At 39.8% G+C, this 17,129-nt stretch overlaps 1 protein-coding gene across 1 annotated transcript in view; it reads right to left on the reverse strand.

Annotated features, from left to right (window-relative positions):
- LOC149170324 (THO complex subunit 3-like) overlaps positions 1-17,129 on the reverse strand; it is a 243,559-nt gene that overhangs the window by 48,248 nt on the left and 178,182 nt on the right. Inside the window, exon 7 of the mRNA XM_089428988.1 lies at positions 14,059-14,158. Coding sequence (XP_089285114.1) covers positions 14,059-14,158 — 100 coding nt within the window. The remainder of the gene's footprint in view (positions 1-14,058; positions 14,159-17,129) is intronic.

Below are 17,129 nucleotides of genomic sequence, written 5' to 3' on the forward strand. Positions count from 1 at the left end.
GACTATATTACCAAATTGCACCCTCTGCCTATCATTTTCCTGAGTTCATTTCATGGCTTGCTATGTCTTACGTTGAGAATAAGAATTGTTTTATATCTTCTACCAGAGTCAAAATCTTGGAGGTGACCCCAGAGCTGATTCATAAGGCTTTAGTATACCCAATTTCTCCTGAGCCACAAAAATTCACTGAAACCACCTTTTTCTACAATTACAACGCCCTCTCAGCTGGGGAACAGCAGTCCTTTTCACAAATGGTTTGGCCCCTGGCAACTAATCCTTGCCTATTGTTGATACTTTCCCAATACCTACCTTTACAGAGGTAGTGCAGCCTATCCTCACTGTAATTGCCTAGTTGTTTGGGGAGGATGATGCCAATATTGCTACCAAAGCCACCATAGGGTTTCTGAGAGAGATGATGCAGCCAAGCCATTTGTTTGATATACCTTCCTTCCTAGCTGAGTCCATCAAATTCCAGCTGCACCACTTTTCCGTCACCTCGTTTTTCAAATATTACTCCATAATGTTTTATTTGTTCCTATATACCCATGTAGATGAATTTGAATGCCTAGGTCTCAGTCTAATGGATTCAAACAAACAGAGAAATTTTGTCTTTGATTGGGATGTTGTTGTCAGGCAGAAACCCAACAATGAGGGCTACTCCCAATTCATATCCTCTTATATGGCTATTGCATACAAAATCATCCATAATGTCAAAAAGAGATCCTCCAACTGAGTAAGGACACTAGGGTGGGTGATTGGTATTTTCTTGAGAATTACACTGAAATTAGGGTCTATGGGTGTGAGCTCCCTCCCTTTTGTTTACCTGTTTTTATGCCAATGAGAATATTTTCCTTAGAGTTCATCAAATAGAGCCTACATGTGGATCAAATCCACTTGTTCCTGCTAAGAAAGGCTATATGTTCAAATTGGGTAAGCCTATAGGTCCTTTCATTGTCAATACCAGGCAAGCCCTTCAACCAATTGAGTATTTACCAAAAGAAATGAATTTTGAAAAGGGTGATATTTGGCATTATGAACCCCATGGTGTCATTACAAAGAAAAGAAAAAGAATTAATGCTTCAACCTATGATCATGAATACAGGTCAGAAGTTGAGTGGAAAGCTATATTTGATTACTGGCCTATTAATATAGAAATGGAGATTGAGACTCTAGCAGCAAAGGACAAGGCACATAAAAGGAGTGTGGATGAGACCGGAGATGTGGAAATGGAAGATGTTCACACTAGCAAAAGGGCCAAAACCCAAGAAGCAGTGGAGGAAGAGATTGAAACTAGGTTGACCGAGACAAAACCAGATCAACCAAGCTTCCAGGTGACCTTAGAAGACCCATTGCAAGCTTCTGCATCCTCATCTACAAAGATAGCCCTTCTGAGTTCTGCAGGGAGTTCAACAATGACAAAATCCAGTTGGCCTACATAGAAGGCGATAAAGGAAAGCAACAAAGAGGTTAGAGAAGAGATGCAACAGCAACTGGCATCGCATTTTGTCCCCTACCAGACCAGACTCCTGGCTGCCATGGACCTGGAGAGGAACCAAATGAAGCTTTCATTGCACCACCCCTCAGCATAGTCCCTCCCATCAGGCTCACAGTTTAGGGCTTTGGATGTATCTTTGGACCTAATCAACTTTCATAGGCAAGTGGGAGAAATGTTGTATAGTGAACTAAGCAAGAATGCCATGACCATTAGCAAAGTTGAAAAGTTGTTGGAGAAGGATGCAACAAAGCTAAAGCAAGAGAGAGCTAACTCTAGATCTCTACATACGCAAAATGAGAGCTTCAAGGAACTAATTGTAACGTTGGGAGTGAACCCAGAAGACAAAGTTGCTTTAAAAACTCTTATCCAGAGTTCACGGGTTGAGTTTCAAGATCTGAAGCATAAGTTAAAGATGTCTGCCAATGAACATGTGCAGTCCAAAGAACTAGCACAAGTGGAGGAAGAAAAAGAGATTCTAGCCAAGGAGCTAATAGACCAGAATAACGAAGTGGTGGCCCTCAAACAACAGGTAGCAGAGCTCCAACAGAAAATCGACTCACATTTGTGCAATGCTCATGCCAAAGAATCCTCAGAATCCCATTGAGCAGCTCACTAAAACTCTCACTAAGTTGCAACTCTCAGAAGGAGAACTTAAGAAGGTATAGGTGGATTTAGACAATGCCAAGCGTGCCCTTGCACAAAAGGAGAAACAGTTGGAGACTGCCAAGACAAATGCAGAACTGATTAGCAAAAATCTATAGGCAGCAAATCAAGAAATCACTGGGCTTAAAGACAAGCTGAAAGGAAATATGTCTCTGCTCTAAGCCAAATAGCTAATATGGGATGAAGTGATAACAGAGATGAAGAATAACTGGGAGTATATGAATCTGATGACAGAGCAAAAAGTTGCAATCAAGGACTATGAGTTCTTCATCTTATCTGCCAAGGAGGAGAATGAAAAGAATGTTGAGACAGCTAAAAGATTCATTCAATATGTAAATGAAAAACCACTAAGTGAGTTGAGGACCATAGATGTGGTAGATCGGGTGACTACAATCATGGAGGTCTCCAAAATCATCTAGAAGGAAGCTACTACAGCTAAGGATGAAGAATGTCTGGAGGAGCAGTTGAAGGATGTAACTGCTTTTAACTCAAAATTTGAGCAGAGGAACTGAGCAGGACTACCCAGCGGTTGGGACCTCGTAGGAGGATTAATCCCATGGAGCAGTACAGTCAAATGCCAATAGAGGCTAAGAGTAGAGTCGATTCCTCCCACGAGAAGACCTCCTCCTTAAAGGGCAAGACAGTGGTGAACTATCTAAGGAGATATTTCCAACTGCTAGGGCTGGTGAGGACCTTGTTTCGCTCCAGGCCAAATTATGCAGGGCTCACAAGTCTTAAGATCGCTTATCAAAACTTCTTTCGCTCTCCTCTACCAAGTCCAGCATTGTGGCAGAAATGTGACCAGTTTGTAAACCCTCCTCAACTCCAGATCATCAACCCAGCAACTCTTCCTCCAAAACCTCGCCAGTGGAGATGAAGATATTTTTTGATCATGTCAATCATGACACCTTATTGTTTTATGTTTTTTGTAAATATTTTATTTCAAGAAATGAACTCCAATTAGTTAGGGTTTTGTCAGTACAGTTGTGCTAGTAGCACGCTCATATCATTATGTTTTGATGAATCATTGGTAAATCAAGATGGAATATTTTGTAAGGGGTATCATGCTATAAAAGATTGTTTATGACACATTTTGAAGGGTTTCGAATTTTGTTTCAAAGGGGGCTTCGGAACTGTTAATGAAGAAATGGAAATTGTACACTCTATCTAAAGATTAATAAACAGTTTTGGTGATTCTGCTTGCATAAGGTTGTAGTATGTATTCTCTTCTATGTTTATCCCATTCATCTGTGTTTTCTTCTTAGATGACATGTAATAGTAGTTGTTGGATGTAGTTTTATGAAATCATGGATTCATCTATGTCTAATATTGAACTGAGATGCATGTGACTAATGAGATCTGATGTCCTTAATATGCACTCCATGTAATCTGAAATATCATTCAAATGTTCATTCCTTCATTTCTTACTGAAGTCTCATGCATAGAATTCTATGTTTAGCCCTATGTATTTGACTTCTCTTCTACATATTCTTCTTTCACACTTGCTACAATGACCAATGAACTATATGCTTTTGTAAGTTAGCCACCAAAGCTTGATATTTAAGTCTTCTATGAGTCTACTTTGATATAAATGGTAATCTACCCTCTTGAAAGAGATTTTGAATCAATTCTATTAAAAATATGTTCAATGTTGAGTGTAAGTGAACAATTGCAGCAGATCTTACAAACACTCTTTAAGATGTCCTAGGCATTGGTCTCTCCTCAACCCAGGGGCAGTCTCTAGGATCTACAACAGTGAGCACATTAATGGCTTTTGTCTTGATTAAATTTATGAGTTATATTAATGTCATGTTGGGAAAAGGTACTTAGAAGTGTTGTACCATGTAATTTTTCTAATATTAAAGTCACTTGTACTTTAAAAAGTGACTTTATGCCTAAAAGTACTAAGTGTACTTTTCTAATATTAAAGTGAAGAGAAAAATCACTTTATGAGAGAAATTAAAAATGTACACAACCTAAAAAAAGTACTAGGAGAATTTTAAGTGATGGGGCCAATGTATGAGGGGGGTCATTTGGGAGAAATGATCTCAACCACACATCTTGAGATTTGTGGATGAAATTTCAGCCATTGGATCCTAGGTTTAGGGATTCAATCTTTTCCAAGGAGACAAAAGAGGAAAAGGGAAGTTCATTCTTTACTTCAAACATGAGAGAGCATGAGAACAAGGGAATAGAGGAGAAAACTTCAAGGAGCGGAAGAGAAATTGCAACAATAAAAGAGGGGCTCAAATCTCAAGGAGGAGGACCGTACTGCAGCACGAATTTCAAGGAGAAGCAGGCACGATTTTGGAGGAGGGTAGCAGCAATTTATCAGCATGAAATTTGAGGAAGTCAGGGCATGAATTTCGAGGAGGGGACTATGTTGTTTTTGCCCGAAATTTGTGATTCTGCCTGCTACATGAAGCATGAAAATTGAGGGAGATTTCAGCAGTTCTCTGCCACAAAATTTGAGGAGGTACAGTTAGCTAACTGTACCTCCTCAAATTTGGGGGAGTCACGTTTCATACCTGTTCCCGTTTTGGAAAATCGTACCCGTTTGCCCGTTTCGTGCAACCTTGCCTTGTATAGATGCTTGTTTTCAATTTGTCCTTGGAGAGTTGGAGACCTAGATAATTTGGCAACTTCTTCATTCAACATGATGAATCCAATGAAAATATTGCAATTCTAAAAACAATTGAATCTGCTGAATTTCAAATGGGATATGAAATTCTACTTCCTCAATATGAAGTCCGATGAGGTTGGAACTACTCTCAAACATCCTGAAATAATTAATGGTAATGTGAAAATTTTAAGTAAAAGGATAAAGAGGGAAGATAAAGGAAATGTCAATTTCTACATTAAGAATTTAACATTACCATTAATTGCCAACATATTTTTCCAAACTAGTCAAAAACAAGTCATTCCAAGTCAAAATAGGGAGATTTAACGTTCAAAATGCATCATATGTCATTGGCAAAGCCCGAAAACATGTTTCTATCTATACAAAACATGTTTCCATACAGAGGACTATTAGAATATGTCTATTTAGTATTTAATGCTCAATCTTCTAGCTGTTGCTAATTTTATTCTTTTAGCAGTTTCTTAGATGAAATTGTTTGTACATAGAAACCTGATGTTTCTATTATTGTAAATATCTTTGTATTATCATTGAGCTGTTTGCTCTTTGTGAATCAATTCATTCAATATTCTTTTACACGAGTGTTCCTAACTGTTTTATGGTATCAGAGCACAGGGATTTTTTTTCGAAATAATTTTTCATAGATTGAAAAATTCAGTAGTTCATTTCGAAACTACTCTCAGGGTCTGCAGATTTCTTGATCTTCATTCCTTTCTAAGGTCGAGCCCTCTGTAAGCCAGGTAGCCTTCACTGAGTCTCAGCCTCGGCTTTGCTCATTGTGATAAAAGCTTACAGTCGTCAATCTCGATACAGAAAGGGATTTATCTCCTGCATTATCGTGAACAGTTTATTTGTTTTGAAGAATCAAGATTCGAAATAGAGCTGTGGGGTCTGTTCTAAGGAGGGTTCCGGATCCATTCGAATCAAGGCACGCTAGAAACATATCAAAATTCCGGCACTTTCCAGCGGCACCAAAATTTGAATTGCTTTGCCATACAGGAACGTGGCAACACACTCTTCGCTCACACAGTTCGACGCTCAACTTTCGCTCACGGGAATATATCAGTAATTGCACACCTGAATCAAATCAAAGTTACGGCAAAATATCAGTAATCAAAGTTACGGCAATATAGCTCCCGTGGTATTGCATTAACATCTTGTGGTATTTTATTGATTGCGTCCGAAACGTTTGGCTCACGGTGTTCCCCAGAAGGAGCCGCTGATTTTCCTCGAGAGACGGCCACTTGGGAATCGAGAAATCCGGGGGCAGAAAACGTTGCAGCCGATCCGTATCAGCAAGCCCGTCAACAAATATCCACGAAACCGTTTTCTGCTATAGCTATTGGTGTTCTCCATATAAGAGTCCGTCACGTGCAGGACGAGATCCGAGCCACCGGTATTTGCTGAGATTCGATTTGCTGAGATCCGAGTCCGAGCCACCGGTATTTGCTGAGATCCGATTTATATTAATAAATAAAACGCGTGTTTTTTAAATCAGAGCGAGACTATACCCGCAAGTCGTATATACATTCTAGCTTGACTGTGCCCGCAAGTCGTATATAGTCGCTAGTCAACACTGTCAAGTCGTATATACATTCAGATCACGTGACGGCAGCGAGATTCTTCAGGTCGCGTGACGGCAGTGTCAAGTAAAGTTATTCTCCAGATTCACGTTTTGTGTTTAGAAAGTAGATTAAAGATTATTATGATCTGATTTGAAGCGGTGGGACCAGAATAAAGTATCACAGTCATTGTTAAGTAAGTATTACAGCGTGATCAAACCAGCATCACAGTCATTTTTTTAAAGTGGCGTGATCAGATCTGAGTAATTTTTTTTTTGGGCAAGTCTATTTCTTTCACAACAGCATTTATTAACAATTTGGTACAGTCATCTTGAAAGAAGATTTTTAAGCAGGCAGCTACACTTGGTTGTGTGTCAAACTTCTGTATTATCTTTGGGAAAATGGCTACGCTCAGCAATCTGATGTTAGAAGGAAATCAACGCTTTAATGGCAGCAACTATAACATTTGGAAACAAAAAATGCTGACCATTTTTGAATACAGGCGTCTTGATCAGCTCATTTTGGGCAAAGAGCTTCGTCCCGGTACAGCTGGTACCGATCAAGATAAATTTGATGATCGAAATCGGGAGGCTGTTATGCTTCTCAAGCTCTCTGTCGCTGATGATCAGTTACCACAGATTCCCTCTGGCAAGACCGCTGCCGAAATTTGGCAACAGTTGAAAGAACTGCACGAGACATCTGACAAAAGCAGAGCATTTTTTCTCAAAAATCAGTTGTTCTCCATCATGATGGATGAACATATGTCTTTACAGGAACATCTCAACAAAATTAAAGACATTCGAGATCAGCTCGAAGCCATTGGTCGGACCATGGAGGAAGAAGATATGGTAGTCATTACTCTGAAGAGTCTACCAAAATCTTATGAACACTTCATTGAAACACTCAACATTACAACCACAAATGTTGATCTGAAGTTTTCAGATTTATGTACCAAACTTCTGCAGTAGAATCGGTGGAAACAGCATTTTGGTAGTGGTTCTTCATCAGTGCCCTCGGAAAATGCATTTGCTGCAAAATACCAGTCCTATCAGTCTTTCCAGCGGAAAGGTTCTCCTCAGTCTTTTGATCCTGCTAGGAAGAAAAGTGTGCAGTGTAATTACTGTCACAGGTTCGGTCACATGAAGAAAGATTGCCGGCAGAGGATTGCTTCTAAACAGAAGAAACAGGGAGGGCCAAATCAGACAGCGAATGTTGCAGAACATTCCGAGCAGACAGATTCTGCCTTTTACGCCTTTATGGCTAAAAGGTCTTCAGAACATGTTCCGTCCTCTGCATGGGACATTGATTCTGGTGCATCACGCCACTTCTCTCACAGGCGTGACTGGTTTATTGACTTCTCACCTTTCAGTGATTCAGTGGTATTTGGTGGAGGTGAAAAGTACAATGTAGCTGGCAGGGGTACAGTTCAAATTCAGTCTGGTGGACGCACGCTCATATTTCTAAATGTATACTACGTTCCTAGTATGGAGATTAATCTGCTATCTGTCAGCCAGATTATGAGGAATTCTCCTCAGCTTGATGTTATGTTCAGTGCACACAAGTGCTCCATCATTGACAGGGAGACCAGTCTAACAGTTGCTGTTGGCCTAGAGGACCATGGTCTATACAGGCTACTTGATACCGGTGACTTTCCAGAAGTAGCTCTAGCAGCACGTGTTTCTCCCATCCGCACTCTATGGCATCAGCGATATGGGCATCTCAATATGCAGTATCTCTCTCAGCTCTCTCGGGAGGGACTTGTGTCAGGCTTACCTGATATTCAGACTCAGCAGTTGGGGATATGCAGCGCCTGTCAAGCAGGAAAGCAACATCGGTCTTCATTCAACAATGGAGAATCTTGGCGCGCATCCAAGGTACTTCAGTTACTTCATGCTGATATTTGTGGTCCTATGAATACTGCTTCTATCACTGCTTGCAAATATTTTTTACTTATTGTAGATGACTTCAGTAGAAAGATGTGGGTGTATTTTTTAAAAAATAAATCTGATGCTCTTAGTACCTTTCAGAAGTTTAAAACATTAGTTGAAAAAGAATCTGGTTGTAATATCATGACCCTTAGGACCGACAATGGGGGGGAATTTTGTTCCTCAGCTTTTGCCAACTTCTGTGATATTCATGGCATCAAACGTCAATTAACCACACCTTACACTCCCCAGCAGAACACTGTTGTCGAGCGTCGCAACCGCACGGTTGTGGAAATGGCTCGTTCCATGTTACAACACAGGAGTGTTCCAAACAAATTCTGGGCTGAAGCAGTATTTACTGCTGTTTACCTTCTTAACCGATCACCTACTCAGGCTGTTAAAGGGAAGACTCCTAAAGAAGTGTGGTCTGGTCGTAAGCCTAAGATCAGTCATCTCAAAGTTTTTGGCTCAGTTGCATATGTTTGGATTCCATCTGCTAAGCGCTCTAAGTTGGATTCCAAAAGTCAGAAACTCATTATGACAGGTTACAGTGATCATCACAAGGCCTATAGGCTGATAGATATAGCCACTGGTCGTCTTAGCTTCAGTCGAGATGTAGTATTTGATGAAGACAGAGGATTCTTTCAGTCTTCTTCTTCTGAGCAGCGTTCTGAGGATCCGCCTCACAGTGTTCTTCTCCCAGTCAGTCCATCTGATGGGAGGGATGATGTAGCATCAGGATTTGATACTACTCTATCTGAGCTTCCTCCAGAAGCTAATCCTCCTCTTGCTGTCCCTATTGCTCTTGAGCCTTCTTCCCTTCCTCCTGATATTGGTTCCTCTAATCCTGATATTGGTTCTTCTTCTCTTCGGCCTAAATGGTGGGCTAAAACCATAGGTGATCTCCGGGATGATGAGCTCCTTGAAGGTAGAACTTCTAGACATAAGAACAGACAACAGTCTACAGTCAATTTTGCTCTTATGGCTAACCTTCACAGTATCTTTGAGCCTCAAACCTATTCAGAGGCTAAGGGTACATCTGAGTGGGAACAGGCTATGGAAGCCGAATTCCAGAGTCTTCAGAAGAATCACACCTGGACACTTTCTGATCTTCCTGCCGAAAAAAAGCCCATAGGCTGCAAATGGGTGTATAAAGTAAAATACAAAGCTGATGGAACCATAGACAAGTATAAAGCTCGTCTTGTGGCTCGAGGGTTCTCACAGAAGGAAGGCATCGATTATGAGGAGACTTTTGCTCCTACAGCCAAGATGAGTACCATAAGGCTTGTTCTTGCCCTAGCAGCTCAGTTCAATTGGAAAGTTCATCAGATGGATGTAAAGAGTGCTTTCCTAAATGGTGATCTTCAGGAAGAAGTCTACATGACGCAGCCTCCAGGATTCAAGGTTGTTGGTCAAGAACAGAAAGTGTGTCGGTTAGCTAAAGCAATCTATGGATTGAAACAAGCTCCTCGGGCTTGGTACATCAAAATTGATCAGTACCTGACAGATCAGGGTTTTCAGCGGAGCCCATCTGATGCAAACCTGTACATCAAGCATACTGGTGCTGAGATCTTGTTTGCCGTTGTCTATGTGGACGATCTTATCATTACTGGCAGCTCTGCACATTTGATCCATGGGATCAAACAAGATCTATGCAGAACTTTTGAGATGACAGACTTGGGACTTCTTCATTACTGTCTGGGGGTTGAAGTTTGGCAGACTGAAAATCAGATTTTTCTCTCTCAATCCAAGTATGCCAAAAATCTTGTGGAAAGGTTCAGAATGCAGGATTGCAAACCGGCCACGACTCTTATGGAACCAGGGCTCAAACTTTCAACACAGTCATCCTCTCCCCTTGTGGATGAAACTTTATTCAGGCAATTAGTGGGTAGTCTCATCTATCTTACTGCTACCAGACCCGATATCAGTTTTGCAGTAAGTTACATTTCTCGCTTTATGTCAGCTCCTAAAGCTGATCATTGGATAGCAGCAAAGCGGGTGCTACGATATGTGCGTGGTACTTCTGATTATGGTCTCTTATATACTCACAGCTCCAATCCTATTCTCAGTGGCTACACTGATTCTGACTGGGCCAGTTCGGTTGATGACCGTAAATCTACAGCTGGGTATGTGTTTAGTCTAGGATCTGGTGCTGTTACTTGGACTAGTAAGAAGCAACAGGCAGTGGCTCTCTCCTCAACAGAAGTAGAGTATCGGGGAGCCGTTAAGGCATCCTGTGAGGCAGTTTGGCTTCGCCGTATGCTTGCAGATATGCATGTTTTCCAGACAGGGCCTACTTCTTTGTTTTGTGATAATCAGGGAGTGCTCAAACTTGCCAAGAATCCAGTCTTTCATGAACGAACAAAGCATGTGGAAACTCATTGCCACTACATTCGCCAGCTGGTTGAAGACGGCTCAGTTCAGTTGCAATATGTTCCCACAACAGAGCAGCCCGCCGACATTTTCACCAAGCCGCTTGGTCCTGATAAATTTGTAAAATTCCGAGGGTCTATTGGTGTTGTAAATAGATTGAGCATTAAAGGAGGGTATTAGAATATGTCTATTTAGTATTTAATGCTCAGTCTTCTAGCTGTTGCTAATTTTATTCTTTTAGCAGTTTCTTAGATGAAACTGTTTGTACATAGAAACTTGATGTTTCTATTATTGTAAATATCTTTGTATTATCATTGAGCTGTTTGCTTTGTGAATCAATTCATTCAATATTCTTTTACACGAGTGTTCCTAACTGTTTTAAGGACATATTCATATGGCTAAAAACATATTTCTAGGCCTACCACACACATTTCCATACTTTTGCATAGAAACGAGCCTAGTATGACCCTATACTAGAAGTTTGCATCATAGCTGGAAGTCCTAATGCTACCAGTGAATGCTTGTTGTAGAGAAGACTGAAGGAAACGCCTTGTACACTTGTGGGATGCAAGTGTAAATGACAAGGTGTTTTTTGGTAGAGAAGCTACCTTTGCGTAGTAATGATTCCCCATTCAATACTAGGAGTTGGTGGCTAGGGTTCTCTATGTTTTCCCTAGCTAGGGTTTGAAAAACCTGAGATTGCACCAACTTGTTATAAACTATAACTATGTATATGAACTTCAACTCTTATATATTAATGAAATGTTTCAACTGTCCTATTATTGTGTAATTGCAAATTTGATTTTCAGCGTCTATTGTCTCTTGACTGGGTAAACTTCGACACTTGATATTAATACCAATTCAACATAACAAAGGGATGAAATTGTTAAGAAATTTAACATATATCTTCAAGATAACAAGGCAGACTTACTGTTGTAAAATGTAATATCCCTTCCTAAATGATTTTGGAACAAGATTAATTTCTACATTTTGGGGGCCGATTTTGGAGGTGTTGGGGCCCATTTGATTTTATTAGGAGGCTAGACTTAGTAGAAGTTATTTCAATATGGTTAATTTGTACGTGGGGGCCACCCACAATAGGAGAATACGCATTCCCTAGTTCGATTTGCATGGAGGGTAAATCGATGGTTAAGTAAGGGACCCACGATGGAGGGAAAATGGAGGGAAAAGTGTTCCATGAAATCTATATAAGGAAGGCAACTCATGAAATCTATATAAGAAAGGCAACTCTCCTCATTTCAGCTTCTTATTTTTTAACATATTGAACTCAATCTTAGTTGCTCGAGCTACTTAGTCAAGTTATTGTGTTGTTTAGCACACGAGTGTCTCCGAGCGGAGATCTCAACCCTTGCTTCGGTGGACTTCGAGTGCCAACCTTAGGAGGGAGTTCTTCTTCATCTCAATTCGTAGTAGCAGCAAGGAGATGAGTTACAGCAGTTGTAACTCGAGTCCCAGTAGCAGGGGGATTTACAGCAGCACAGGGATTGTGCAGTCACAGCGTGAGACACTCCGGGAAGTTGGGGAGACAGGAGCATCCTTTCATCATTTTCAAGTGTATAGAGGGCAGCCACAGACAAGAGGGCTATCCTACACGCAACTCTCATTTCATCACACGCAGGACTGCGTCATCTCCTCCATGACTACGCAATCATTGGAGTGAGACTCTTTGGGGCAGCACCATCCAGGGGAGTTTGGAGCTGGAGTGTTGGGAGATCAATTGGAGGGCCATTTGGGGAAGATTGTTGGCGTTGGGAGAGTGGAGATTGACAGGATCAGTCACAACAACAGAATTCGAAATTGGAGGGCTAAGCTGTGAAGGGTCATTTTCTGAAGGTTGAAACCAAGGGAAACCCTTTCTGGGTTTTTCTGAGTTTTGGGCAAGCATCACACTCCTGATTTTATAAAATTTTCTGGGCAGATCTCAGGGTTCAAACAGGGGTCCCAACTCAGCCAGCAGCTAAAGGAGCTAAGGGGAAATTGGGTCAAAATTCAGAGGTCAACATTTGGCCAATTCCTTCGTGGGTTATTCTAGGTTTCTTGCGTAGATGTTGGGATTATTTTCCCGGAAATTTCTAAGCAACAGAGAAGGCTCTAACAGCAAATCATTTCAGGCAGCAACACCTTTTTTGGCAGTAACAGCGCAGCGCTAGGGCATGATTACCAGCAGATTTGAGGAGGGTGTTCCATTGCTCATTTTGGGCTTTTGCTAGCTTGCATAGAGCAAGCTCAGGTGCACACATTCCAGCACCTTGTCGTACACCTCTTCCCATTTAATAAAATGAGTAGACAGCACAGTTTGGTTGCCAATTTTGTGGTCTGATGGTCTGATTTAATTTTATGATGTTATTTTTATTGTCCGCTTTGCATAGCACTATTTTCCCTAGTTTGGAACATTACATAAAATATGTTGTAATAAACTTATTTCAAATCTCTAATTATGGTGAAAAAGAGTGCCCTAAGGGTTGTAACTTGTTGACATTGAAGTACACTTGTTCGAATATTAAAGTAGCCTAGTGATTTGGAGTGGACTGAAGTGTTCACTACTGTAATTAAATATTTCAGATCAGCCCTAAACACTCAAAGCGTTGAAGGATTAGATCCAAGAAATATCTACTGAGAAGTGAAGTTACTGAATTCTTAACGAAACTCCTAGACAGAGAATTATAAAACTCCCCATAACTCCAGCAGAGTAACCAGAATTCCATCCAGCTTTTTCACAAGCAGTCTTGGGTGCTAGGAGAGTCTAGGTTCCTCATGGTTGTGCTTCCCACAAGGTCATACAGCCAGACCCTCAACAGCTCCAGTCAGTCCCCAGGAGATATCATCCAGCAGTGTATTGGGTATTTCACAGCGATTGATACCCTCACTTCATACCGTTTTGATCGAGTCTTCAATTCAACAATCATAATTTCCAAGGGCATGAACATCTAAATACTTTCTCAAGGATTTTAGAGATTTTCAAACATTGATGTCCTTATATAGGAGCTCTTACAAGAACTACAAGAAATATCCTTCTTGCATTGTAACATCAGTTTCTTGATTTCAAAAGCTAAATGCTTCAACCATTTCACAGGACGGTCTCCTTTAAGTGCTTGGTGAACATCATGTTCAACACTGTATACAACATAAATGGAAAACAATAATAAGATAGGAAGATATCACAAACTAAAATTATTTACTCCAACAAAAGGAAAGACTGATTTAGAAATAGTATTCGGAATTTTGGTGGTCATGCTTTCCTTTTGACCTATCAAAGAAAACATGTAGCTATTAACAACATGACACAATGACAACCATAAAAAACATCACATAAAAGCTACTGAAGGCAATAAATGGAAACAATGTATCCTTAAAATAGTCAACAATATGTAATCAAGTTACCTTCCTATAGGATCAATGGCAATGCAATAGCAACCCGCAGTGTGAGCAACAAGTGTATGAAGAACTTGAAGAGAAGGATATGACAGTACTTCAACAGTGCCTGAAACATAAAGCAACTCAAAAAATGGCAATGCATCACATGATAATTGTAAACATTTATTGCTACACATATTATTCAATTAGATCCTTGTTAATGTACCCCTCACCATTTCCATTAAGCAAATATCATGAAAACATCTCTCTACAGATTGAGAAAGTTCAAAGTTAGAATTCAGTACAATTACATAAGAAAACACCTTTGAGGATTACAAAATCCATTAGAACACATTGAGAAGGTTAATATTAATATTAATATTAATAAATTTGTATTATTAATTTCATACATACATACACATACACACACAAACATATATATATAAAACATGAAACGACCCCTGACCCCCCCTCCCACCAGTACCACCATCTCACAAATCCTTCATGTTGGGCACGACACACTACAACACATGCCCGACACGAGTTTCACTCATGCCCTGGGAGCACAACACAAATCAAATTCATGTCAAACATGTGCCAATTTCATATCCTGATTTCGAGATACCTGTCCCTCAAAAAAATCCATCCACACACTTTATAGATTGCTTTTGCGAATTTTTTCCACTCATTCACCGTCTTGGAGCTGTGGGAGCATTTGGACAGCAAGCAAGGGAGAGAAACAAATTTTAGAGATTCGAAATGCAGGTAGATTTGGCAGTCTGCTAAAGTGTGCCAATTTGGTGAAGGAAATCAGCACTTGATCAACCAGATAAAGCTGACCAATGCTACTACAGAATGGCTACTATAGTGAAACACTGTTTACAAATAAATCATGAAAGCAGTAAATGACAGCCAACCGTGCAACACAAGTGTCTTTGAAGACAAAAATAATCCATATTTGCGCAGAGAAATCCTATTTTAAATTTGAATATTTCTAATCAGCAAACTGGCTTCTTTGTTTTGTGGGCTGTATTTAATATGGTGCCTGAAGGATACTCTTAAATAGCCAACTGAATGAAGTTCCCGATATTATATAGATATAAAATTGTAGGTTTCGAAGACAGAAATCTAATGCAAAACAATTCATAACACTGGAATGGTAGATACATACAAGGAGATAGCAGTGGTGGTATTGATGTTGATTTTGATGTTGATGAGCTATGAGATTCTCCCATTTGTTGAAAATAGTAGCGAGAGAAGGTCTTATGTGGCTCATGCCTTAGCCAGAGAGACCATGATTAGTCTTTCTTTGAGCATGGATGAGTTCTGGTAGATGGATGAGTTTGTAGAGACAAGAAATTCAAGCGCAGAGATTGTAGTGTCAGCTAACTCAATCTGCAAGTGACAGTTTGAATTTAGAAGATAACGAGTTTAGGAGCTTAATATTGATTGAAGCAAGGACAAGTTTAACTAGCAGTTCGACTTGGTTAACAAGTCAAACTCAACTTGTGTTCTAAATTCATAATTGCCAGATATATCATGGATGGCATAATTTAAAAAGAGGGCGAAGGCACAAGTTTGTATCATTATTGTTGCACGAGTTTGTGTGAGGAGAGATTCTTGTTGAGAGAGCGTATCTTGGAAGAGCCAATACGCTGAGATAGAGAGTCTTTCTTGTTGCAGGTTTGCGCTAGGCTATGTTGCACGAAACTTCTAGGAACTTGACATTTCAGGACGTACCTGTACCCGAAACTACGAAGCTCAGCCGAAACTTGACTGAAAGTTGACCATCATGTAATCATCTACGAAAGTTAATATAGACTTGGTTTTCCTTCTAAATTGTCATCTATGGGTCTTATCCCCTTTTTTCTTGCAAAGTAATGTGTTATTCATTTATTTATAAACTTCTTTTTATATATATAAACATATATGATGTTTCGGCTGATGTTTCAGTCAATGTTTCCATTTTTAAGAGGTGATGTTTCCAAATGTACCCATTTCAAAAATTCCGAACCATTTCGGCGCTTCGTGCAACTAAGGCACTAGGATTTAGGAGGAAATTCCTAAATAATAGGGACCCAATCTGCACTAGGAAATATTAGATTTCATGCGCTAAGAAATAGGAGCAGAGACTGCACAAGCTAAGTGTAAGCAGTGAGAACGAGTGTGTTTTCTATTGAAACAGACTGCCTTGTAAGAGATCTAATTGCTCAAGCTTATCAATAAATTCTACAGCAAGAAGTGGGTATTCCCAGTTGGATTTCCCAAGAAAAATTATTCTGCTAATTGTGTGACTGTATTCTTTATCTCTGTGTTTTATTCCGATGCTTATCTATTGTGAAGAAATTATGTGTCTTGTTGAAAAGAAACAAACTAGTTTCAGATTGTTCACCATAGCAGTTGCAGAGCATAGAACAGCATAAAGACCAGCACCAAGAAGATCAGATTTGTGAAGAGCAAGATCAATGTGTGAATAGCAAGATCAATTTGTGAAGAGCAATTCTTTGGACAAGGAGGATGGCGCACAAAAGACTTGTTGCACACATTTTGTCAAAGTTCCCAAGAAGCAGTTGTGCCAATTTTCTTCAAAGATCAGGATCATTAGCCAATAGATTATTATGTCATTGTAAACCCATTCTGCAAATTTGTAATGTAAATTATATTAGTACAGTTATTAGTTATGTAACAACCTAGGTAAGCCTATGATTTTGACGACGAATTTCATCCTAGGAGGTTTTTCGTTTCACTGATTATGTGTGTTTCTAAACACGGATGATCGGCAGAGTTTCTCCCTCCAGCCTCACCCCAAAGCTAAGGTGGAATTTATCTTCAAAGTCTTAGGTGAGTCTTATTGTTTTAATCGAATATTTTGTAAAAGTGATTTGAGAATAATTTAAGCTTATTAGCTAAATTATTTTATTACAAGTCACTTGGTCTACTAGATCATATTGTGTCGTGTAATTGGGTAAGTTATTTGACGGTCTATAATGAACGGGTATTCCCCCCGTGAAGGTTGAATTATTGTAAAATCTTATGTAAAAAATATTTTAGTGCATGGTCCCTCATAATTAGACACCATGGCTAAAATATTTGAGGGT

The sequence above is a fragment of the Pinus tabuliformis genome, chromosome 4_2 (assembly GCF_031772625.1).
Source record: "Pinus tabuliformis cultivar Carrire ecotype Pingquan chromosome 4_2, CPIR1, whole genome shotgun sequence".
NCBI classification, from domain to species: domain Eukaryota; kingdom Viridiplantae; phylum Streptophyta; class Pinopsida; order Pinales; family Pinaceae; genus Pinus; species Pinus tabuliformis.